At 32.4% G+C, this 26,591-nt stretch overlaps 2 protein-coding genes and 1 long non-coding RNA gene across 13 annotated transcripts; all 3 read right to left on the bottom strand.

Annotated features, from left to right (window-relative positions):
- Window positions 1-1,493: 1,493 nt before the first annotated feature.
- LOC108814963 (uncharacterized) lies at window positions 1,494-5,248 on the bottom strand. Its single transcript, XM_018587619.2, has 3 exons — window positions 5,090-5,248; window positions 4,822-4,929; window positions 1,494-1,982 (listed from the first exon to the last, which is right to left on the bottom strand). The coding sequence occupies exons 1-3, from the start codon at window positions 5,180-5,182 to the stop codon at window positions 1,734-1,736; spliced, it is 450 nt and encodes a 149-aa protein (XP_018443121.1). The 5' UTR covers window positions 5,183-5,248; the 3' UTR covers window positions 1,494-1,733.
- An 8,247-nt stretch (window positions 5,249-13,495) lies between these two features.
- Window positions 13,496-15,830, bottom strand: LOC108836501 (uncharacterized). Of its 10 annotated transcripts, none has more exons than XR_008936669.1 (6): window positions 15,462-15,830; window positions 14,643-15,133; window positions 14,490-14,512; window positions 14,229-14,405; window positions 14,074-14,143; window positions 13,496-13,886 (listed from the first exon to the last, which is right to left on the bottom strand). It is a non-coding gene; the product is annotated as an uncharacterized LOC108836501 (long non-coding RNA). The 10 variants fall into 10 exon arrangements; XR_008936671.1 differs by lacking the exon at window positions 14,490-14,512 and having other exon boundaries at window positions 13,496-13,533; window positions 13,677-13,886; XR_008936667.1 differs by lacking the exon at window positions 14,490-14,512 and having other exon boundaries at window positions 14,643-14,800; window positions 14,966-15,133.
- An 8,176-nt stretch (window positions 15,831-24,006) lies between these two features.
- Window positions 24,007-25,316, bottom strand: LOC108814154 (uncharacterized). Of its 2 annotated transcripts, none has more exons than XM_056991210.1 (2): window positions 24,811-25,316; window positions 24,007-24,583 (listed from the first exon to the last, which is right to left on the bottom strand). In XM_056991210.1, the coding sequence occupies exons 1-2, from the start codon at window positions 25,183-25,185 to the stop codon at window positions 24,245-24,247; spliced, it is 714 nt and encodes a 237-aa protein (XP_056847190.1). In that variant the 5' UTR covers window positions 25,186-25,316; the 3' UTR covers window positions 24,007-24,244. The 2 variants fall into 2 exon arrangements, with proteins under 2 accessions (XP_056847190.1, XP_018442160.1); XM_018586658.2 differs by having other exon boundaries at window positions 24,817-25,248.
- Between the last annotated feature and the right edge of the window lie 1,275 nt (window positions 25,317-26,591).

The raw sequence follows: 26,591 nt of genomic DNA, 5'->3' as shown, positions 1-26,591 counted from the left end.
AAACTCAAAAATTATTTTTCAAAAAACTTTTAAATTATATGTTCTCTAATAAAAAGTTATAAATTCATGCAAATCACTATTGACCAAATATTTTTTTCTATTTCTTTTTATTTTGAAGAGAAAAAATAAATGATAAAAACATAAAAACTCAATTGTTATGATCTGAAACAAAAATAATGGTAATTTGTAAATCAATTTTGGGTTAATAAGTAAAAACATACCCGTATTTTTTAAGTGCAGGTCAAAATCTAGTTAAATATTTCAAAAGCATAAAAATGATATATTTAATGGTTTTTGAATTATTATTATTATGGAGTTTTTCATATATGACCTAAAATTTTAAGTCAAAAACAAAACTAATCCATGTTTTTTTAAACCTTCATTTGTCCTGTTCATCATAAAAGTTCGAGTTATTTACGAAAATGTCATTATTATTATATTTCTTTTCCGAAAATTAGTGTTTTACTCTGCTATTCACATTTTCATCAAGTATTTACAATATTTTTATTACCATTAATATACTAACTACTATGACCAACCAATTTGAAGCTCTTAGTGTACCAAAAATTGATTTTTACTCTTCTTATCTCATTTCCTATGTATAAAAACCATATATCTTTCATATTCTCTCTAAGTTCATCTAAAATACTAGGATTTTGATTCTAAATTTGTAAGGTTTATAGATACATTGAAGTTCATGATTTTTGTCATTAACGAGTGGATCACTTTTCTGGTGGAATTTTGTTTGCTTGGAAAAACTAAGAAAGTTATCTCTTTCCTTGTGAAAGATTTTGATCTTGGAATATGGGAGAGAGATTTCTTTCTTAACCGCCATCAAAAACCAATACAAATTTTATTATTAACATCAGTTTAAGTATCTATATCAATGAGATTTTACCAAAATTTTCAATATTAATTATAACAAAACGCGTACCAGAATTTTGAACTTCAAAAATTGTAGTAAACCTATTATTTGATTACAATTAAAAATTTACATAATATCTAAACTTAATTAAAACATTTTCTTAGTCAATTTAGTTTCATTCCATTTCATTCACGTACTTTTTTTTATCCTGAATGAACTATAACTATATTCATTTTGATTCCATTGATTCTACAATAATTTTTGGAATGAGATTTATTTTATATTCCGGGTGAATGGTAAAGAATATTTGGAATTCAAAAGAATAGACCATTCCATACAATTCCATTCCAAAAAATATAAAACCAGTTGCACCTAATAATATTTCTTATAAACTAATTTTTCTGTAACCAAATTGTCTAGTGGTAAAGGAATTATAGCGGGAGTTTCTGCCATGGATTTTATTCTCATTGGCCACCTAACCTTGCCATATTGATAGATTGGTTGCATAACCGCATGTAAGACTTTATAGAATTGATTTTTTTGATCTATAAAACCTTTTTGATCCCCTCGATTTAAAAAAAAAAGAAATAAATTTTCTGCAATCAATCCGGCCACGTGCATGGACAACTAACGTAACTGATTATAGTTAAAGATTTTTATATAACACAAGTAGCATCATCACTACTTAGTAATCATAATTAAGTTCATCAAACAAGAACACTTTTTTTTGTCAAAGTCCCATGTCTGATTATTGGCACACATATATGCATCTTATTTATTATTTGGGATACAATCATTACTTTTTTTAAGAACTGGAACCGGTAAGGTATTTGGCTGCAGTCAGATTCGTCCTTTCACTCCATTCGCCCTAGTGATGGCCCCAGCTGGTGTTACTGGCCCGCGAGTACTCCGAAGACTTCTCCACTACTGCACGGCCATTGCCATGGCTGGGGTTCACACTGTCATAATTTGGAGGAACCTGGGGAGCCATAAACCTGTCTTGGTACTTTTTCCCATGCGAGCCATTGTGCTGCATCCTATGCTCTCTGTAGTGCTGCATCCTGTGCTCGCCATAGTATTCATCTTCATGCCGCCCATGCTTACCCTTCTTTCCATGCTACATTATCATTGGCCAAATTACTTATGGTGACACCCATACAAAACTATAATTCTTTTTAATAGGATAGACGATATGTGCATTTAAACATGCCTAATCATAGGATTATATCAGATACATAAATATATGAATAAGAATCACCAATTTCTTTAAACAAAATCTTAGGACCGATGTTCGTGAGTTCCATATATTGTAAAACAATGACACAGAAATGTAATCAAATCATTTATATACTAAAATGCAAGTTGTTTGGCGAATCAAATACTAGCATGTGGCAAAATTTTAAATAAATTAAAAATTAAAATCATTTATATAATAAAACAAAAATCATTTTTACCAATCAAACTTTGACATATGTCTGTGTTTAATAAAACTCAATATCAATAAAAGACTTCTTTCGACTATTGATTTTTCTGAAACTGTAAAAATCGAAAACCCTAAATTTTCTCAATCAAAACCAACACGTTCATATTCTATTAGGTTAGAGCCATCTATAACTTCCAGTCAAGTTCTCCATTTCAAATGGTTTCAATTCTTAAAGTGACTTTCATGTAACTAATTTTGTTCTTCCTCACCCTACTCTTTCCATCGTTTCATCTATTTATTTTACTATTCCAATGTAAATTTATATTTAATTTCACCTAAAAATTAATTGTAAACTGCACTTATAAGTTTATTTATCTCAAATAATATTAATCAAAAATATGTAATTAATAACAATTTACATATATTTCCGTCACTTTTTAATCTGTGCGAAAAATGTGAAAGTGATACTTATTTAGAAATGGAAGGAATATTAAGTTTTATGTTTCTTGTCTTCTCAATTTTATATTCTCTAATTCTTTCTTCGCCAACATATTCTCTAATTCTTTTTGCATGATTGAGGTTGAAGATGATAATATCTAGGTATACCTAAGTATGATCTGTTTCAAATCTTAAAAAAAAAAATCTCTTTGTCACCAATTGTAGCAATTGTAAGTATATCTGATAATCTGGTATTTACAAACTAAGTATTTACAAATCTGTTTGTTATGGATTGACTATTTTACGAATATTTTTTATAACAGATATGTTTTGTCCTATTCTTGAAATTCCAGGTTGGTGATGTCTACAAAGGAATGCGTTTGAGAAGAATTCCAAAATGTATTTTTTCTTCTTTTATTTTTGGTTGGACAATTATCTTTCTACTAGACTTCAGGTATCAAAACTTCTGAATAAGTAGTTCAAAACATATTTTCTCATAATTTGTTTTAGTTTCATTTTCCATTTTTTATAGTTAAAATAAGTAAATTTATATTGTAAAGAAGACTTACTTATGAACAACTAAAATGAACCGATCAAATGTAATAATTATACATGTTTTTATTTTATTTTTTATTTCTATCTTAATTTCTATCAAAATGGCTTCTAAACATATATCTCTTTTTCACTAAAAGGAACTTGAATTAACATAACAATCCTATTAACGCTTTGAACTGTATTCTTTGAATGCAACACTTCTAAGTTTAGATATCCATTTTATCCATCTCCAAAAATATAACTAAAAATAGTAATTAGTATTTGATAGAAAAACAGAACATTCAATTTTTAAAAACAAATAATTTAAATATAATAAAATGGCCCGTGCACAGCACGGGGTGATAATCAGGGGCGGAGCTATTAACAACGAAGGGGGGTCAGCTGACCCCAGTGAAATTGCTAATTTCTTCACTAATTACAGCAATTTTATTTAAATGACCCCCATATTAATTGTGCCTGACCCCGTTTCTATTTTAAACTTCTCATTACTTGAAAAGAAGAAGAAACACTTTTGTCTCGTTCTTTCATGACTAAAAGGAAAATATAATAATTTAAGATCTCTACTTTCTGTTTTACGTGTAAGAACATTAACTGTGGCATATTAATTGCAAAATGAATTTGTATCCATGTTTCAAATTTCCAACCTTTACAGAAATAATAAGTTCGTGTTTTCGGTAAGAAGATTACTTATTTTGTATTCATTCCGTTATAAAATAATATATATTTTAGATTTTTCACATATATTAAGAAAATATTTTAAATTTTGATCATTAAAATTTATTTTGTAATTAACTACTTTTAATCAATTAGAATTCAATACACACATTTGATATCTTTGAAATTTACATTATATCATGCATTGAAAGTGTAAAAGAAAATATATTTTCAAAAAAGTTTTGTATAAAATATGGATTATTTTAAACAGAAAATATTTTTTTTTTCAAAATGTGGGTTTAAAAGTAGAGAAATTCTTTTAGATAGCATTTTTAGTTTATTTTCACAAAATAGTATTTAAGGAGGAAAAATGACTAAATTTTTTAATTAAAAATTAAATATACATTTATACCCTTTAGATTAACTAATCTAGGTTTAAAGTTTTAAGTTAAGGAAGTTTTGAGGATGAAATTTCAAATTTCAAAAATTAAAAATAAATATTAAAATTTACAAAGAAATATTTTGATTATTTTATTTTTAGAACTGTTTTTATGACAAATTTTTTTAAAAAAACTATTTGAGAGAATTGCCCTTAAAAATATATAGGTTTACTAAAATGTAGGTTATTTTCTAAATGTTTAAACTAATTTTACAGTAATTTAATAAAATTATATTAATTTTTGCATACATCATTTATAATATTTTATTTTTATTTAAATATATTAGTTAATTATTTTTAAATAAATTGTGACCCTAGTAAAATATAATCTTGGCTCCGCCACTGGTGATAATACTAGTTGTTTATAGTAGTGTGGTCACTGCACCATCACGATTTACACAAATCATAATACATGTTTTTATAAGAAAGGGATTTATATAAGAGCACCTTGGGAGGAGAAAAGAGAAAGTTGAATACTGGGTTCACCACCATCTTTGTTGCTTTTTCAAACGGCTGCACCACCTTCTCTGCCACATTACCTACGAACCTCGAAAGCTGTGTAGTTCTATAGGTTAAAATCGACCACTAGCATTATAACTGATAAAAAGAAAAGAACACCTTGGACGAATATATGTACTTCAAAACATAAGATGTCGTGTTGCACAAAAAAAAAAAAAAAAACATAAGATGTCGTGACACCAAAAGAGAAGCTTACCTTGTGGTTAGGCTGAGCCTCGCAGTCTGAGTCTGAGTCATCAGAGCTCATGTAGCTGCAGTTTCTTTGATCCTTTCGGCCGTACCTGTTCATTTTTCTTATATATATACTTGTCTTAGTTTTTAATGATATGGATAATTTCCTAAACCTTACTCGTGTTCTATTTATATATAAATCTTGTAGTGTGGCATAGTGTTCATTTAAGATAGTGTTTGATATGATTCCTTCTGATAATTGTAAAATATTGATATTTATCTGAATCTTATGCTCTCTTCTGCCACCACCATGCCAAATTTGAAGAGACATAATTGTTCTGATTCCGTTCGTCTTTATTAACAAATCTACACGTTGGAAATTCAAATTTTCTAATAGACTGAGTATTGATGTAAGCATATTAAAAAAAGAAAACATATCTAGTCTAGTTCAATTTACTAAATTTTTTTTTGTTTTTCTGTCAATTTCGGTGATCATTCAGATTTTAGAATTATGTATAACTTAGATAAAGAAATGATACATAACCCTTAAATAACCTGGAAACCCAACCCAAAAAGTACTCAAACCAAGACCATATAAAACAGAAGAAGAAAAATTCATTGTATTAAACAAAGGTTAAGAGACCTGCTCCACAATTAAATGAATTAACCAAGGTTTAAAGACCTTTTCCAGATATATAATTAACAATTTCGCGAAGTCTATAACTAGATAGAATGAAAATTTTGGTTTGAAGCGTTTACAACCCAGCCCAGCCCTGGGTGGCCTCTTGATTGTTCTGCTTTTTTGGAGGAGAGACGTCAAATAGTCGGGACAGGCACTTCCAGAAAAGTGGACAGATAAGTCCCTTTCTCTTGTGGGAGAAGTGCCACTACGTACTCGCGATGAACACGGTCGCTTCACTGTTGAAAAGACGTTGAGATTCTAAGAGAATCGTTTTATCAACATGTCCCTTCCGCTTTCAGACATCAGGTTCATGACGTAGTGATGGTGACGATAATGATGCTGACGACTTCTATGCTAAATTGGTGGGTTGTTGAGTACCATTTTTTTATATTAAAGGTCTTGTTTGCTCTCTTCTTGTCATCTTGTGGTCGAGATATGTTGGAGATCAACAGATGTACCATTTATAAAAAGTTTTTTCTTGGGTCATCAACTAAGGCTTGTGACCACTAAATGAATGAAAAAAAATGAACAAAATGAAAATAAAATTTCATTTGAAAAATTGAAAAAAAAATTAAAATAAGAATTTTTGTTTATTTTGTTCCTCATCAAAACTGCAGAGAAAATTTTTTCTTTATAAATTCATTCCTCCATGAAAAATTTAGGGGAAAAAAGTGAGACCTACCTATAACCAATTTGACAGAAAATTCAACCCAACTAGTATAAATTTTGAGAAACAAAAAATTCACTATTATTTCATATTTAATATCTATTAAAAAAGAAACAAAACAATAAATATTTGTCAAGTTATATTTTGTTTTTAAAATAAATAAATAGTAGTAATCACAGAAAAATTTTAAACCGTCAGCAAAATACTAAAACCAACATTTTGATAAATCATAAACCCTAAATTATAAATATACTAATTAAATCTTAAAAACATTAAACCCTAAATCCTTAACCCTAAGTTCTAAACACTAAACCTTTGGTTTAAGAAAGGTTTAAGAGTTAGAATTTAAAATTTATCCAAAGATTTAAAATTTATGCTTTAAGATTTAGTGTTTTGCTGACGGCATTAACAATATTTAAAAAATTTCTATTTTGGTAACTACTGTTACTTTTTATTTTTCAAAAATATAATATAACTTGACAAATTTTTATTATTTTGTTTCCTTTCTAAAAAATATTAAATCTGAAATAACTAAATACTATTGGTTAATGAACCTATAGGTTCACCCATAGAGTGAACCCAAGAAAAAGCTCTTTATAAAATGAAAGACGTTTGATTGAATTTTAACAAAATTTAGGGTCTTACTGGTTAAAACGTAAAAGTTGTGGATGCTGTTGGAGGAGATTATAAATATGGATAATTGCGATTTCAAGTACTATTATTAAGAATTTTGTATAAATGGTATAACAGTTAGAAATTGGTGTATTTGCAGAATATTTATAACTCGTTAATTATGAAATGTTGCTTTTATTTAATAGAAAATATAAATAAAAATATTATTTAAACAAGATTGTTGAACTCATTATTTAATAATATGTTTTATTTAATATTTTCCTTAATAAGGAATATTACCTTACGTTATGTTAAATATCTACTCCTATTTATAAGGAACATCCGTTAGTGTATCTTAAATTGTTGTTACTAATCAATTTTAAAGAAACACTACAACCAACTGATAATTAATCCAATGTCTCGATACTAATCGATTTTTATTATAACACTATGCTACTGCATTTTCAAAGCACGGGATTATTTTCAAAACAAAATAAATGTATATGATATAAATTTATATTTTTGATTGTGCATTTATATTTAAATATTACACCTGACACGTTACATTAAGTGTTCAAAAACCTGACTCGAATTGTCGGTTAAACCGATAAAACCGATGACCCTATATGTAATTCGGTTTGGTTTTTAAAAAATCGTTATTTAAAGATTCTATAAACTCGCAAAAAAGCGAACCTGACTACCAGTTGAACCGATGGTAATCCATTATGTAATACAATTTGGCTTAAATTGTTATATTTAAAGTATTTTAATAATTCCTGAATGTTTAGATGAACGGTGAATATATTATGAATGTGGTGCTCCAATTTTACAAAAGTTAGTCATACAAATTTCAAGTCAAACTAATTTACCATTTCGTTGTAAGTTTAATGGATTAATATTCGAGAGGATACATACTAAAGTAGAAATAGATTTGAGTATCAACGATTCATATACGATTATTACAATTTAGTGATTTAAGTATGAAATAAATATAATCTTTTATTCATTTATTTAGTTTACTTTTATTGTTCACATGTTATTAGAAATTTTTTGATGTTTTGTTTTTGGTTTATTTTAAATTTCATCTCATTATTCATATTAAACATTAAAATATTTTTAATTTAATCTTGTTATATATTTTTATTATATATCTAATAATAATTTGTTTTGATTGGATTTTGACCTGCAATTTAAAGTATATATAATTAAATTAAAATTTATATGAATATAATTTTGTGAAATAGGATAATTCATTTATATAAACTGCCTCATATCAATTTTAATTATATTTTAAAACTTTAAATTACAATACAAATTTATGTTATATTTTGTGTATTATAAGTTAAAAAGAATTCTTTAAATTACAACAATTTTAATTATATTTTTAAAACTTTAATTCATCACGTATTTTTTTATTGAATTTTTATTAAACCTTAAGATATTTTAATTGTTAAAAATTCAAGTAATAACTAATTTTAGATTTATAATAACTATTACTTGAACTTTTTAAATAAAAAAAAATAAAATTTCTTAAGGTTTGATTTTTCCCTTTTGAGTATTATTATAAGTTTAACAGTTTAACTTGAATTATTATAAGTTTAACAGTTTATTAACGGGGAAAACAATTTCAAGTAATTTTTTTTTTCCAAAAATCAGGTAAAACTGTTAAACTTATAATAATACTCAAAAATAAAAATCTCAAACCTGAAGAAATTTTAAGTTATTTAAAAATTTCACGTATTTATTTATTATAAATTTTTTAAAATTATATTAATTATTTTAAAAAAATTCTTAAGGTTTGAATTTTTCTCTTTGAGTATTATAAGTTAAACAATTTTACTTGATTTTTTTAATTCGTGCTTTTAATTTAGACAATTTATAAAAATTATTTGAATATCTTTATTTGTTTAATTTTTTTTAAAATCGATTCTTCTAAAATGTATTTTAATTTTCTAATTTTTATTTAATTTTATGTTTTTAATTAGAAAACTGACACATCATCAATATTTACACTAAATAAACAGGTCCAATTTGCTTTTTAACTTGATGAAGAAGTAAGCCAAATTTAATGTTTTGTGATAAAGATGTCATGTTGAATGTTTAAAGTGATAATGAAAAAAATTAAAGGTTTGAAGATCAATAAGTACTATTTTAAAGGTTTTATGTGATTTTTCCTTTGTTCTTTGATATGTAAATAAAAAAAAATTATTATGCTACTACGATTATCCCATTTCGTTGGCTGAGGCAAACTGAAAAAAGAATACCAGAAAAAAAATTTGCACTAAGCTTTTGATATGTTTAAATAGTATATATATTAACATTTAGAACTGTTTCTTTTCAAAAGATTATTATAGCTAGAATAGATTTTTCATCCGAGTGAATATACCAATCCAATATATTCACTATTGTCAGTATGTATAATATTATGAAGGGATGATACTTATACCAATTTCCAATGCATGATTTATTTATGCTAAAAGAATCATGTTATGGTATGATATGAAAACAAAATCATAATAGTAAAATCATTAATCTAGAACAAAAATATATTAATAGGAGTGTTGTTAAGTAGCAAGGCCGAGACGCTGATAGATTCAGTTTACAAAGTGTCTTGCCATTTCATTGATTGACCACACCAAATGGATAACCGTTAAGGGTTGCAAAAAAAAAAAAACCATGCTATCGTATGGGAAAGCAAAGTGAGATACTTTCGCGTTCATGGCATTTGGATGGAAGGCAATGGAGCCAATATTATATATGCGGTTAAACCTCTACAATAATACATCTGTAACAACAACAAAAAAAGGCCAATGAGAGAGTGAATCTCCCTGTTAAGAGGGCTAAACAGCCTAAACTATAGGAGAGAAAGGAGTGGATGGAGAAAGTAGAAGATTGTAGGAAGCTATATTAGGGATGTGTATATCTTCAACAAGGACGAGGTGAGTGAGTTAGTGTCCAGCAAGCATTTCTCTCACACAAGCTTTTCTGGATAGATGGTGCGGGATTAATCACACCACATGTCCTCTTTGTAGATCCATCCTTTAGTTATGGATCATACTTTGTGGAGGAGACTAGGATGTTTATTTTTCACTAATTAATAAAGTTCCTTGAACTGCTCTGCCTTTGTGGTGTTGAGCTTAATAAGATAATTAAAAAAAAGTTGTAATTCTATTTAAAATTTCACATGATAGTCGTCTAGTACACACCGGCTTTGTTACACTACCAATAATAAAAGCAGTACTTAGGACACGATTAGATATTGCAATTTACATATCATAGAAATCCTCTATGCTATCCGAAGATGAACAATGAGTATGTTTTCCAGGATGACACTAGATCGTGGTGGTCATGTCCACTTGCTGAATTTCATGTGCTCTAGTTTGATGAAATTCTCTGCTTCTTTGTCAATATCCTCATCTTTTGCCATCATCTCACTCTTCACCTTCCTTTTATGATGAGACGACACGTTCATCACGTTACTCAAGTCTTCGTATTCCATAACTTGACTCGGCTTCTCAAACATGGATCCCCTGTGAAGGTGAAGGTGATAGCGATGGTGATGGTGATGATGAGCGTTATGCTCAAGGAAGTTACCAAAAACCATTTTTCTAATAAAAGGTCTTGTTTGCTCTGTACTTGCTGTTACATTATACATTTGAAATCATCCTATATATAAGACGTGTAATAGGATTGAAGTCTAATGATAAGGCTGAATCCGATACCCGTTTGGATAAATAAGATTATTCCAGGTTTGGCCAAAATTCTTGGACCTTTAAATTTATAGATTATGCATTTCTTTATTGTTGTATAACTTTATGGTTTAATATTTAGGGTTTTTAGTGATTTAAATTTCCAACTATTTTTAATGGAAAATCTCCAACTAAAAATTTATGTTTTTAAACATTCAACTATTAAACTGTTAATGTTGTTAACCCTCTGTTAAAAAGTTTTTTTTTCTAAACGGAGACTCATTAAATTGAAACAATATGTTTCATATAATTATAGAACCGACACGAGATATTTACAATCAATAGATATTTTAGTGGTTTAAACCCCTAACTATTTTTAAATTAGAAAAAAAATATTCAACTAAAATTTTATGTTTTTAAACCCTCAACTATTAAACCTTTAATGTCTTTAATTCTCTGTAAATAATATTGTCTTTTTGAATGGGAACCTGTTATTAAAACGCGACCTTGCATTTAATCACGAAAACGATACATGATGCTTAAACACCATTTATCGATAGGAGTGGATAATCACGATTCATCCCTATTTTTTTTAGAAATTAGGATTTTTCCTTTTCAAGAACCATCAAAAGTAAGTTAAATTAAAAGGCTATGTTGTTTCTAATCCTGAGTCTTTCTCTTATGTTCACCTTTTAAATAAACTAGATCGTTTTCCGCGCTACGCGCGGATAAGTGCCTCTAAATTTTACAATTGTATGTTGCATAAATTGTAGAATTATTTTGATTTTTAAACTCATTTTGAATTATAATGATAGCAATTTGTTTAGATTTTATTATTTTCGTGATAAGCATCTTCATTTTATTTTTGAAGATGAAAAAGAAAATATAATTCCATGTATTTATTTTGTGTTTATCTACATTTTTCTTTCTTATTTGTTACTTTTTATAATTAGTGATATATATACACATATAATAATTGGATTTATCATTAAACTAAAATATTTTTATGAAAACAAATAAAATAAAATAAGGGCAATTTTCTCAAATAACAGTTTTTAAGTTTTTGTCACAAAATAGCTCTCAAAAAATAAAATAACCAAAATAGCACTCTTTTGTATTGAAAATTTTAATTTTTTTATTTTATTTTTAAAAATTTGAACATCCCACCCCTTAACTCTAAATCCTAAGTCTTAAATTAATTAACTCAAGGGTTATAAATGCATATTTATCTTTCAATAAAAACTTGTTTTGGTCATTTTTTTCTTTGTGATGCTATTTTTGCGGTATCATGGTATTTTTCTTATTAAATAATTTATATAAGCAATAACAACAAATTTATTTGTATTTATTTGTTAAAGGGATTTTTCGTGGTATTTTCTTTTTTATTATTTAGTTGCAAGAATAATATTTATTTGTTATTTAAGTAGAAAAGTTAACCTTTATTTGTTTTATTTTTCAAAATATTTTATTAGTAATGGAAATTATTTTTTATAAATATTTTCAAAACATCTACCTCCAAAGGAGAATATTTTGAAAATATTAACTTTTTATTTACAATAAGTACCTCATATTTATAAAATATTTAAATTAATTTTATTTACTTTTATTCTTTTCAAGAGTTCCATAGAATTATGACTTCGTTTAAATTAAAATTTCTTTAAAAGACTGTTATATGAAGAAAAACATGATTCTATTTTATATAAAAAAAAATATTTCCCAAAGTGATTTTTAGCTATAATTATTAAAACTTGAAAGTTAAAAGACCATTTGAAAATATTAGTTATGATTTTATAATAAATAAATAGTATTTTATATGAAAATAGAAATTTATGTTTTAAATTAAAGAATATATAGTTTGATTATAACTTATTTTCTCTATTGTATCTTTTAGAAATGAAAATAACAGTAGATAGCAAATGTATTTATCTTATACATTATATATCAATGTTTTGTTTGTCAACATGGTTGATATGTTTGAGTGTTTATTTAGTTATTATATAAGGTATTTCACAATATAATTATACATGGATCAATAGTTTTATTTATTTTGATTAATATAGTATGTAAAATTTGATTCGGTTTAAAATTCTTGTATTTTTTATTTATTTTGAGATTTGTAGGTTTTGGGTAATTCCAAGAATTTGGTTTAATAACATCACTTTATAACAATTATATATTTGTTTATTTTAATTAGATAACTATTTATAAATTAATATAAAAGACTGGTTAAAGATAACAACATATTTTAAAATAACAAATTATTAATGTTGTAATCCAAAATAATGTTTTTGTATAAATAGAAGATAAAAATTTAGAAACTGAAAGATTCATAACATAGTATAATTTTTATTATACAGATAATATATTTATTAATAAATATCTATGAAAAAATTAAGTCCGCATGTGCGGGTAAAGCACCAAGTTTACAAATAATCTTAGTTTTGACTTTAGAATCATTGAGTTCTAATACCAAAACTGAACAAAATGCATAATAGAAATAAAATTAAATAAAAAATTGATCCAAACGTAAAAAAACATACCATTGTCCAAACCAATCCAAAAAGAAAGAACAAACTTTCTAAACAAACCATCACCGAACTTGATATTTAAATCATATAAACCAATAAAACCATCACCGAACTTGATATTTAAATCATATAAACCAATGATGACTCTCTAAATTAAGAATCCCGGCTTTTTCTAAAAGAGCATAGTCTTTTTTTAAATGCTGGTTTGCAATTTGAATGATTTTTTGTCATAATAACTCTAGTTGAATTGCAGTGGTAGCTGGCTCGCCATGCCTCCTTCCGTTTATTTCCCTTCATATAATAATATTATTCCGTTTATTATCGAAAAACACAGAAACACAGTGCTGCAAGAAAACTTGTTTCATTTTGCGGAATTAAAAAAGAAGAGCTAGTAGAGTAGTTGTGACAAAAAAAAAGAGTAGTTGTGACACTACACTTATGCGTAATGATGTCCGATGGTTGAGTTTTTGAAGTGGCTTCTTTGCAGAGGGGCTACCTCCCTCAACTGTGATTGCATCGGATGCCTTCATCCATGGCCACACCAGGGAGACCGGTACTGGTTACAGGAGGTTCAATGTCAGCACCGAGTCCAGTGCTGTTGACAGGCATACTAACATGGACACTATCAGAACACGGTCCCAGCCCTTGACATAATAGGCAGACATGTATAGAAGATGTAAAGAGGTAAGTCAACAAATTTTTCCAATAAATAATGTCTGTTTTTTCACATTTGGAATCCTTGTTTCCACTGGCTCTGTGCATTAATGAAAACTATGACGCTAAAGAACACTTAGCTAGCCAAGAAAAAAAGAGTTAAGTTCTGGGTTCTACCTTGTTTTGGGACCTAACATTCTTGCGCATCTAATAGGTCTTGCATCTGGACAGCACTTTTAAGCTTGGTCTGCAAAAAGGCAAGAAAAAAAGCTGAGAATATATAAATTAATCAAGACACAAAAGTGGATGACAGAAAAGCTCGAGACTCTCACCTCATCTCTCAGCTTTCCACCATTGTACTTCAAGATCATGATACAAAAACCTTTAGCTCAGAGAAATGAATCACTTCTTGGAGAGTGCTGAGAGATATCTAGGGTTCTATGATTGAAGTACCATATGAATGCATGTGAAGACTCTCAGACTGTCTAATTATATACTCCGTCAGCGTCCTTGAAAAGGAAGATAAGAAGCAATAAAGATGAAGTAGTGGGTTACCAAAAAGCTTTCAGTTAAACTTAAATTATATATATTACAATTCTTTAAGTTATTCCCCTGCCTGCATCCAATCAAGAAGAACGATTCAAATTCACACACACATAAACGATATTCTTATTGAATCATGAGAAAGGTATATATATATATATATGTATATATATAAATATATATGTGTGTGTAAACTAACTAACCAAATGAAGCTTGAGGACTGATATTAATCTCATGGTAGACAGAACTATACTTGATTCTGACTATGGTCCTCGGTGGCGGCGCTCCGACAGGAACGGAACACTGGTTACGCTTCTAAACTAACATTCCTTTTGATCTTATTTCCATGTCTGACTTCTTGCTTAAATAGAAAGGAGATTATGTAAAAAAAAAGGAGATTATGTGGATGGAAAACAATGATATGACCTTGCAGTTTTTTTTTAAGAATCAAGCTAACATCATAAGGAATCGAACGAAATTATTTTGAGCAGAACAAATAATGAAAATTAATAGAGTAGACACAAACCTTGATTGTTAAACTGTGATACCCGTTTCACCTTTTCTAGATCAGCTGGAGGATTCTCTGCTGCTGGTGGTAGCTTTACAGATTGGCTTGTTGAGAATTCTTTGTTGACAGGATCAATCTTCTTCCTGACAAAAACAACTTCTTTTCACTCGTGATCAGCCAAAGCTTCTGTATGCAATTAGACCATTGAGATTCTTAGTCCTCAAACATTAAAATACTGAAAAGAATCAAATGGTTCCTCTCTTAAAAAAAAAGAGATTTGATCCACAAAATTCATCTAAGCCCTAGGAACCAGACTAAATCCAGCTTTTCATGATATTGATTACTTCAATCCCAAACTCAACACATCCTTTACGGACATATCACACAAAACCCAAAAGAAAAATATATTTTTTCTGTTCAACGTAATTGCCAAGTTGTGAAATCAAAATTCAAGTACACATAAAAAAAAACTAAATAAGATTTTAAAATGAGGATGGTAGCTTTTCATATATACCTCACGGATCAAGACGATGCCTTTAGTCTCTTCCTCGACACGACCAAGCTGAGCTTAAATTGAAATCACCAACAACATGGTTGGAGAAAATGACTACCAGGGAAGGTTGCAATAGATTAACAAAATGTGAAGCCGGATGGATATGTTTACCGATATCAGAAAAGCCGGATGTAGTTTGTTGAAAGAAAAGAATATGGGTATATAAAGGAGGAGGAAAAGAGGGAGGCGAAACGAAATCGTTAAGAATAAAATGATTGATGGAAGTAAAGAACGGTATTGATTGATGAGAGTCGGCTGAGTTTCTATGCTGTTCGATCGGAGAAGAAGAACTGTTACAGAAACGTAAAACTCGTTTACTCCGTCGCATTTTTTTTCTCAATCATCTTTCAATATACTTGAAGCCTTAAGCCCAAATAAAATGTTTTTAAGTCCATACGTAAACAGAAAGCCCAGACGGAAAATAATTGTGTTAAAATCCAGTATGACGTGGACAATAAAATACTCCTCATTGGTTGATTTAAATTGAGGACGTGGACAGGCTATCTATGGAGTATATTCTCCTTTTAGTATTGTATTGATTTTAAGTAAAATTTTGAGTGTAAACAGGTATATAACCTAGATTACTTAACATTCCAACAGACTTTTTGACTTATTAGTTTTACCATTGATGGTTCTTGAACGGGAAGAAAAAACCTACTTTTTATGTAGGGATGAAATGTGATTGTCCAAGCCCAAAATTTTAAAGCATTTTGTTTCGTTTCTGTAATTAAATGAACCGTTGCTTTCTAATTTAACGGATTCATGTTCAGAAAAAACAACTTTGTTTAGAGAGGTCTAAATGCATTAAAAGTTTAATAATTGAAGGTCTAAAAACGTAAAGTTTTAGTTAGGTGTTTTCCATCCGATTTAAGAACAGTTAGATATTTAAATCACTAAAATATCAATTGATTGTAAGTATCCCGTGTCGCTTTTATAATTGTATAAAACATCACGTTTTAATTTAACAGGTCTCCGTTCAGAGAAAATAATTTTTTAATGGAGAGTCAACGGCATTAACGATTTAATAGTCGAGGGTCTAAGAACATAAAATTTTTAGTTGGAGGTTTTTCATCCGATTTAAAAGTAATTGGGGATTTAAATTACTAACACTCTAATATTTATAAATAACAAAAGATTAGTACATCTCGTTAGCGTTAGAAAGAAAGAATACAAACAGGTTAACATGGAAACCTGAAGAGGTGGGCCAACGATTAGAGGATAGTTGTTATTGAGAACGAGAATATATGCTCATGTACAGACAAATAGTACCATGAAAGAATACATTCAAGGTACTAGATGCATTTATCAACTGATCAAAGTGGCGTGTCTGACCGCAACTTTAGCAAAGAACATTGTGTAAATGCAAAAACGACACAAACAATAGTAATGCAAAAGGCAAATCAGAGAGATAAAATACACAAGCACACCCAATAGTTTTATTAGAAATCGCCTTGTACAACTCAATTACAAGTTCTGCTTAATCAGCCTCGCTAGCCTGTTAACACCCTAACAGCTGCTACTGAACAATTCCTAAGCTACCCGCTTATGTCTCTCCACCGTCAAGTACTTCAGCCCCTGCTTCAGCACGACCCAGAACACTTCCAAACACTTCTCTCTCTCTATAAGATCAGCCTCTATGTCTCTGTCTCTCTACAGACGACCCATAGCTATCTTATATAGTTCTCCACGTTCCCGAAACCCTAGTCTCCAAGGAACCACAATATGGATATCTTCCATATCAATAAGTGCAACTTTCCTTTTCTTGGAATGCACTTATTCCTCTTCCTTTAAGTCATAAACTTGCTCCCCAATTTTATTCCTCTTTGCCTTTTCTTCAAGATACTCCCTTGCTCTCCAAGTCTACACGACTCCAGCTTAGCATCTCGACTCCACATGGTCTTCACCACTCACTACGACGTCTGCTTCAGCAACTACGTCAGCGACTACTTCAGGGCGGACATCTTTACATCAACACATTGGAAAAATGCATGTAGCTATGTTCAAAAGGGTTATCACTATGTTCAAAAGGGTTATCTTTTTTTTTGTGGAATGGTCTCTTCGATCATGCATGTTGATAGAAATTGCATCTAATGCTTGCAAATATTAATCACACAAGCATGGTTAAGTCGTAAGATCACAGGTTTAGAAATATATTAAGCATTCCGGGCTCGAAACCTACCATCTCAAATATATATACCAGTTTGTGTAACCAGATAATTCACATGAACAACCGAATTAATCTACCCGGCACCGGTGGATAGACCCAGAGGATTAGTTGGTTGGGATCGGCTAGCCCGGATACCCGAGGTTATCAAATTTTTTTTTGAAGAGTCTCTTAACACAGACCACGTAACCTTTCTGGTGGGTCTTAATTTGATCCATCCTTTTCATGTAGACTTTAAGTCAACTTCGATATTCCTCGTCGAGATATTGCTACTTTAACTGCCACAACTATTTTACATGAATACTGTTATTTTTATTTTCCTTACATAGATTTATCACGAGTACTATATTAAGGCGAGCAGCCCAACTGGTACTCAGCAAAGCAGCAAAGCCCAATCAGTAAGGACAGAAGAGACATTGGGCTTTGCTCAGTCGACGAGATCCATCAGTGTTCCTGCAACAAGACAAAGAGACTCAGTCAATAAAGGAGAAAGCAGAATCTCGTTAGCAGTAAAGCAGAGTACAGTCAAGCAGCCTCATCAAGTGGATCTATCAAACCGTTACGCTGCATTACAGGATGAGGATGCATGAGCTAATGTATGAGCTGTCATGTGACAGCAAGGCATTGATCTAGATGGTTCCTTAAGCCTATATAAGAGTATGCATTGTAACCGAGAACAATCAAGTTAATGAAATGAACATTTGAACTTCAGTAAAATACAAAGCTTTATCTTTTATCATCTTTGTTTCCTTTCAACCCACATGGTATCAGAGCCATGGAGGGCAATCACGATCCGCTGTCTACCACTCATCTCACTATTACTCAAGTCGTTACCCTAAAGCTCAAGGAAGGCAACTACTTGCTATGGAAGCTGCAGTTTGAGCAGTTCCTATCCAGTCAGCAGCTCCTTGGCTTCATAGATGGTTCGCAGGAGAAGCCTTCTCCAACAATCACCGTTCAGAATGGAGAAGAGACTACAGAAGCTGCGAATCCTGAGTTCCCAAAATGGATTCAAAAGGAGCAACTTGTTCTCGCGTGGCTCTACGGTACACTTTCTGAAGATGCGCTCAAATCCGTGTATGGTTTACACTCCGCTCATGAAGTCTGGCTTGCTCTTGCCAAAAAGTACAACCGCATATCAGCAACTCGCAAGCTGGATCTACAGAGGCGTGTGCAAACCACACAGAAGGGCAACAAACCGATGACTACCTATCTCGCTGAAATGAAGTCCCTTTGTGATCAGCTTGACTCCATTGGTGCGCCTATCAGTGAACCAGAGAAGATCTATGGCGTTCTCAATGGGTTAGGAAAGGAGTATGAATCGGTTTGTGCCATTATCGAGCATTCCATGGACTTGTATCCAGGCCCTTGCTTTGAAGATGTTTCACACAAACTCATCGGTTTTGAAGATAAGCTCCAGTCCTACCAAACGATGGCCACTGAAGCAAACCCACACCAAGCTTACTACACAAACCGTGGAGGATATTCAGGCAGAGGTCGTGGTTACAACAGAGGAGGATACAGAGGACGAGGATACACCACTCAAGGAAGAGGCTTTCCTCAGCAGTTCGGTCAGAGTGCAGGCCGTGGCTCCTCTTCTGCTTCAGACCAACGCCCTACCTGTCAGATATGCGGCAAATACGGCCATCCAGCCTACAAGTGCTACAAGAGGTTCGATCAAAACTTTGTTGTTCACGAGAATCCTCAGGCTCTTGCAGCGATGACCGGTGGAGCTCCGATGGGTTACAATGGAGCCGAATGGTTTCCTGATACTGGTGCGACTCATCATGTCACTAGTTCTGCTCAACATTTGGATACTTCTCATCCCTACGGTGGCTCAGATCAAGTGATAGTAGGCAATGGTGAATTCCTGCCTATAACTCATGTCGGGTCTGTTGCTCTTCCCTCGATGACAGGTACCTTACCTTTAAACGATGTCTTGATCTGTCCATCGATAACTAAATCACTCTTGTCTGTATCTAAACTCACGGACGACTATCCTTGTGCATTCACGTTTGATTCTGGTGCTGTGATTGTAAAGGACAAAGTGACAAACCAGCTTCTCAGTCAGGGACGCAAAGTTAAAGGGCTCTACAGATTGGATAATCCTCAGTTTATGGCGTTTTACTCTTCAAGGCAGCAGATTGTCAGTGAGGATGTTTGGCACAAGAGACTGGGGCATCCGAATCAGCAAGCTCTGCAACATCTATCATATATCCAAGCTATTTCTTTCAATAAGATCACTCAGTTGTTGTGTGAATCATGTCAGTTAGGAAAGTCTTGTAAACTCCCTTTTTCAAACTCAGATTATAAAGCTAGTAGACCTTTGGAAAGAATTCATTGCGATGTCTGGGGTCCAGCTCCTGTTCAATCAGTGCAAGGTTTCAGATTTTATGTTGTGTTCATCGACAACTATAGTAGATTCTGTTGGTTTTATCCACTGAAACTGAAGTCTGATGTTTTCTCAGTATTCAAGTTGTTTCAAAACGTCACAGAGAACCAGTTTAATCAAAAGATCTCCATTTTTCAAAGCGATGGTGGTGGAGAATTTATTAACAAACAGTTTCAAGAGCACTTTGCCTCATGTGGAATCAGACATCTAGTCTCCTGTCCGCACACTCCTCAGCAAAATGGAATTGCAGAGAGGAGGCACAGATACATAACTGAGCTTGGTCTGTCTATGTTGTTTGATGGGAAGCTTCCTCAGATGTTGTGGACCGAAGCTTTCTTCACAGCAACATTTCTGAGCAATCTCCTACCAACTTCAGTTCATGAAAAGATGATTAGTCCCTTTGAAGTTCTTCATGCTAAGCCTCCTATCTACACTGCTCTGCGCGTCTTCGGTTGCGCCTGTTACCCGTCTCTGCGTCCTTATGCTGCAAATAAGTTTGATCCCAAGAGCTTACTATGTGTTTTCACTGGTTATAATGAACGATATAAAGGCTATCACTGCTTTCATCCCCCAACAGGCAGGGTTTACATTAGTCGTCATGTAATCTTTGATGAGCAGAGGTTCCCCTACACTGATACTTATAAGCACTTACTACCCTCTGCGACGACAACCTTGTTATCTGCCTGGAATCTTCAAACTCTTCCTCCTCAAGCAGCAACTGAAGATGCTGATGATACACAAAATACAGAACCTGATATTCCTCGGATAAGACATCATCCTGCAGTATCTCCTGCTCATTTACCTCCATCTCCTGCAGTGAGCAACAATGTAGCTGATCAAAACAGCTCACCAGAACAGAGCATTGCCTCTAACGACTCGGCTCAGTCTTCTGCTTCATCTGGTCAACATGAGATAGAAGTTGAGATGCCTCCAGTGGTTCAGCAGAATCAACACTCTATGGTCACTCGAGCTAAGACAGGTGTGGTTAAACCAAACCCACGTTATGTTCTCCACACTGTTAAAGACTCAGTGAAGCTGCCAACTAGTCTTGCTGAAGCTCTTGCCCATCCTGGTTTTAATGCAGCAATGAAAGAAGAGATTGATACGTGTCATGAAACCAATACTTGGAGTCTAGTTCCTGCTCCACCCGACACTCATTTGATTGGTTGTGGATGGGTTCATCGAGTTAAACTACATGGTGATGGAACAGTTGAGAAGCTCAGATCACGACTAGTTGCCAGAGGAAATCAACAAGAAGAAGGAGTGGATTTTCTTGAAACATATAGCCCGGTGGTAAGAACATAAACTGTAAGAATGATACTACACTTTGCTGTAACAGAGAAATGGGTAATCAAGCAACTCGATGTTAAAAATGCTTTTCTACATGGAGACTTGCATGAAACGGTTTACATGAAGCAGCCTCCCGGATTCCAAGATAAGGAGCATCATGACTATAAGGAGCATCATGACTATGTCTGCAAGCTCCACAAAGCTATTTATGGTCTCAAGCAGGCTCCAAGGGCTTGGTTTGACAAATTTAGTTCATTCCTCATTGAGTTTGGCTTCACTTGCAATACTGGAGACCCTTCTCTCTTCGTGTATCAGCATCAACAGAGTGTGATGTTCCTATTGCTCTACGTTGATGACATGATTTTGACGGGAAGTGATCAAGACTTGGTTAAGCGTTTGTTACACTCTCTGAACACCAAGTTTAGAATGAAGGATATGGGTAAACTGAGTTATTTTCTCGGCATACAGGCTCAGTTCACTCATGACGGTTTGTTTCTGAATCAGTCAAAGTATGCCTCTGATCTTCTTACTGCAGCCGGGATGATCGACAGTGCTCCAATGCCTACTCCATTACCTCTACAACTTGATCGTGTTCCTCATCAAGATGAGCTCTTTGCTGATCCTACTCACTTCAGGAGCATTGCTGGGAAACTCCAATATCTTACGTTGACACGACCAGACATACAATTTGCGGTCAACCTGGTCTGTCAACGTATGCATATGCCTACAATGTCTGATTATCTTCTTCTCAAAAGAGTCCTGCGTTATCTGAAAGGTACCATCGAGATGGGATTATATCTTACATCGAACTCAGACTCCTTGGTTAGAGCATATTGCGACAGTGATTGGGCAGGCTGTAGAGATACAAGAAGATCAACTGGTGGGTTCTGCACTTTCTTAGGATCAAACATCATTTCTTGGTCAGCTCAATGACAAGATTCAGTATCAAGATCCTCCACTGAAGCAGAGTACAGAACTTTATCTGACACTGCAGCTGAGTTAGTATGGATCACTGGTATGATGAAGAGCATTGGAAGAAAGCAAGATGGTCCGTCTGAGATCTACTGTGATAATCTATCCGCAGTTCATCTCACAGCCAACCCCGTTCTTCACAAGAAGTCAAAGCATTTTGCAACTCATTATCACTTTGCCCGGGAAAAAGTTGCTGATGGATCTCTTGTTGTGAAGCACATACCTGCATCTCTGCAGATAGCAGACATTTTTACTAAATCTCTGCCACATCAAAGCTACTTCTCTTTACGGTTCAAACTCGGTGTGGATTTGCCACCCACCTCGAGTTTGCACGGGGGTATTAAGGCGAGCAGCCCAACTGGTACTCAGCAAAACAGCAAAGCCCAATCAGTAAGGACAGAAGGGACATTGGGCTTTGCTCAGTCGACGAGATCCATCAGTGTTCCTGCAACAAGACAAAGAGACTCAGTCAATAAAGGAGAAAGCAGAATCCCGTTAGCAGTAAAGCAGAGTACAGTCAAGCAGCCTCATCAAGTGGATCTATCAAACCGTTACGCTGCATTACAGGATGAGGATGCATGAGCTAATGTATGAGCTGTCATGTGACAGCAAGGCATTGATCTAGATGGTTCCTTAAACCTATATAAGAGTATGCATTGTAACCGAGAACAATCAAGTTAATGAAATGAACATTTGAACTTCAGTAAAATACAAAGCTTTATCTTTTATCATCTCTGTTTCCTTTCAACCCGCATACTATACATCATATTTTTCACGAGTACTATACATCATCTTGTGAGATCCCAATATATGTTTATCAATGGCCGTTAGCCACATGCATGCACAGACCCTATCCGAATCTAAATAAAGCGAGTACTATACATCATCTATGTGAAGTATACCCCATATTCTTACAAGATGATTATTGGGGTTTAGTGGCATGCACATATGCCATGATTAGACAGTAGACTACAATGGAACTGTTAGAAGATGATGTATAGTACTCGTGATAAATCCCGAATTCAAACTGAAAAGAAAACAATTGAAATAACTTCTTTAAATTAGTTTGAATATTGTTGCTTATAATCTGATAAATAAAAAACTAATCCAAAACCAACTAAAATCCCGATTGAACATCTATCAGCTACCAATAAGACAGATATTTTTCTATCAACAGGTTAGTCATGTCTCTAAGTTGAATAGTCGGCAATTTCATATGTTTTGTTATATTTTCTTGGAAATGATAAGCCTATATTTTAGGCTTTAACTGACTCAATACAATCCAACTTTGATACATATGCGTCAACTGAATTCAAATCACCAAAAAAAAAAAAAAAATCATTTCTAATTTTGTTTTATTTTATTATGTTAATACTCCAACTGCATTTGTTGGATGAACGGTAAATCCAAGTGAAGCAACTGGGGAAGTTTTATAGTTTTAAAGTGTGGTTGCAGTTGATGATGTACTTGTAAGTCAAAAGTGACACAAGATGATCTCAAAATATAATTATTCAATTCTTGGGTTTAAAGCTTTGAATTTGTAAGGAAAGATATATTATTTCCAAACACCCTAATTTAATTAACTTGCAATCGATCGACGATCATCAAGTTTTTCTTTTTATTTACAGGCCATAATATTTCTTCAAACTAATCTTTGTGAAATCAAATTTTCCATGTGCATGGGAATATCAATTGATAATACTTGCATCATTTTTATTCAACATAAGCAGCAACAACAACACTCTTTAGTAATCATAAGTTCATCAAACGAGAACGCATACTTTCTGTTTTTTTTGTTAAAAGTCCCATGTTTGGTCTTAGTACGATACTGAAACATGTTCATCACACACGTCTTAGTTATAATATTATTATTCAGTATACATAATCATTACTTTTATTTTGAACTGGCAGAGTAGTTGGTTGCAGCTAGAGTCCCTTACTCCCCCACCCCGCCTTGTAATGGCCGCCACCGCTGTTGCTGACTGGCCAGTTTTCCGAAGCATTGACCACTACAGCATGGCCACTGCCAGTGCCATGGTTTGGGTTCATGTAGACATGATGTGGTGACATCTGAGGAGCCATAAGCCTGTCCTGGTGCTTCATCCCGTACTCACCGTGGTGCTGCATCCCGTGCTGCTTCATCCCGTACTCACCGTGGTGCTGCATCCCGTGCTGCTGCATCCCATACTCACCGTGGTGCTGCATCCCGTGCCCGCCATGGTATGCATCTTCATGCTTCCCCTGCCATCCATTACCCATCTTTCCCTACAAATCATCATTAACAAAATTAACAACGGTGAGAGAAACTATTTATATCATAGAAATTATATCATAAAAGACTTATCATATCAATAGAGATAACATATATTAATCAGATTCCATTTTATTTTCAGCAATAATGCATATTATTGCGAAAAAGATGTCAGGCACTTTGAAAGAATGTCTTGAACGTAACATGTTTTTAGGTTGCGACACCTTACAACATAGCTTACACTTACACTATGGTGAGGTTGAGACATCGGAGGTGGGGGCATGAAGTTCATATGAGGTGGCTGCTGGTGGTGGTTTTTGCCGTGGTGCGGTAACACAGTAGTGTGGTGGCTTCGGCTGCTCTTATAGAATTCCTCTACATCTGAGTCGTCTTCATCAAAGAGAGGCATGTGAGCCATGGGTGGACGGCCGTGGTTGGCCGGAAGCCTCACGCGGTGGTCGTAGCGGGCTTGACGGTCAAAGTAGCCTCCTTCTGACTCCATATGAGACTTGTACTCCTTGTGCTCCTCAAAGCCGTAGCCTCTGCTTCTGTGATCCTTGTGGCCGTAGCCATTGCCGTATCCGTGCCCGTACTCTGCGATAAGATTGTCAAGCATTTATTTATTTATAAATATACTTGGCTTAGTTTTCTTAGATACAAGTACGTGATTTAAAATATTTCTGGTGGCTCTATATATATACAAGATACAAGACTTGTAGTGTAATGTTTGTATAAAGTAGTGTATTCCCTCTGGCAATCACTTCTATATCATGATGATATTTATCTGAATCTTATTCTCTTTTCCACTACCACCATACCGAAAGTTGAGTAGACACATTTGTTCAGAATTCTGATTCGGTTCGTCTGTTTAATTGATATTGTCCATTCACGTGTGAAATTCGAATTCTAAATTGACTTTATACTAATAAAAGGATACTAATCAAAGTGAAATTAAACATGATATAGTTCTATCGATTGAGCTTTTGCATTAGATTATATGACTTAAAACTATAAGGTGGAAGTAGAACATGAAATTGAATACTTTTATGAATAGATTGTTCTCATGATTCGTCTTGTTTTTACATAAAGCTTTGTGTTCATATTTTCTTAGATAAGTACCGATGATTATTTGTAACCTCACTCTTTTTTTTTTATCGAATTGTAACCTCACCTTAAAATCAAAAGCATCTTTGATTCTTAGCTGATTAGTTTGTGGTGCAAGTTCCAAGTTGAGAGTTTGCCGTACTCATAAGTCATATTGATTATTAAAAAGTTAAGTTTTCTTTTGATAAATTAAAAAGTTAAGTTGCATTCATCGTTTGTAGATACTTTAAAGATTTGACTCCGAAAGAAAAACGATTTATATAGCGATAAGCATGAACTTCTTTTTTTTTAAGTAGATAGGTTATTTGTGCATCTAATAACACCACTATTACTACATAAAAAGTTAAACAAATAAATAAAAAATAGTAGTATTTAAAAATATATTTTAACACCGTCAGCAAAACACTATACCATAAAATCTAAATCCTAAACACTAAACCATTAGATAAATTCTAAAACTTAGATAAATCACAACCCTAAATCAAAAACATTAAACACTAAATCTTAAAAACACTAAACGCTAATCATAATCTCTAAACTCTTGAATATATAAGGTTTAGAATTTATTGTTTAAAATTTAATATTTAGTATTTAGGGTTCAATATATTTTTCTTACGGCGTTAAAAGTATTTTAAAATTTTCTTTTTAGTAATTATTACTATTTTTTATTTATTTATATCCAAATATTTAGGAGTTAGGATTAAGGGTCTTGTATTTTTAAGATTTAGTATTTTAGTGTTTAGTATTTTTAATTTAGAATATAAGATTTATTCTTGGTTTAGGTTTTATTCAAAGATTTAAGGTTTAGGTTTTATCCAAGGACTTAGAGTTTATGATTTTGAGTTTTGTTGACGAAGTTAAAATAATTTTAAAAAATTTGTAATAATGCTATTTTTTATTTATTTTTAACATTTTTAT

Source organism: Raphanus sativus, chromosome 7 (genome assembly GCF_000801105.2).
Source record: "Raphanus sativus cultivar WK10039 chromosome 7, ASM80110v3, whole genome shotgun sequence".
In the NCBI taxonomy this organism is placed as follows: domain Eukaryota; kingdom Viridiplantae; phylum Streptophyta; class Magnoliopsida; order Brassicales; family Brassicaceae; genus Raphanus; species Raphanus sativus.
This window is presented reverse-complemented; position numbering and strand designations above follow the sequence as displayed.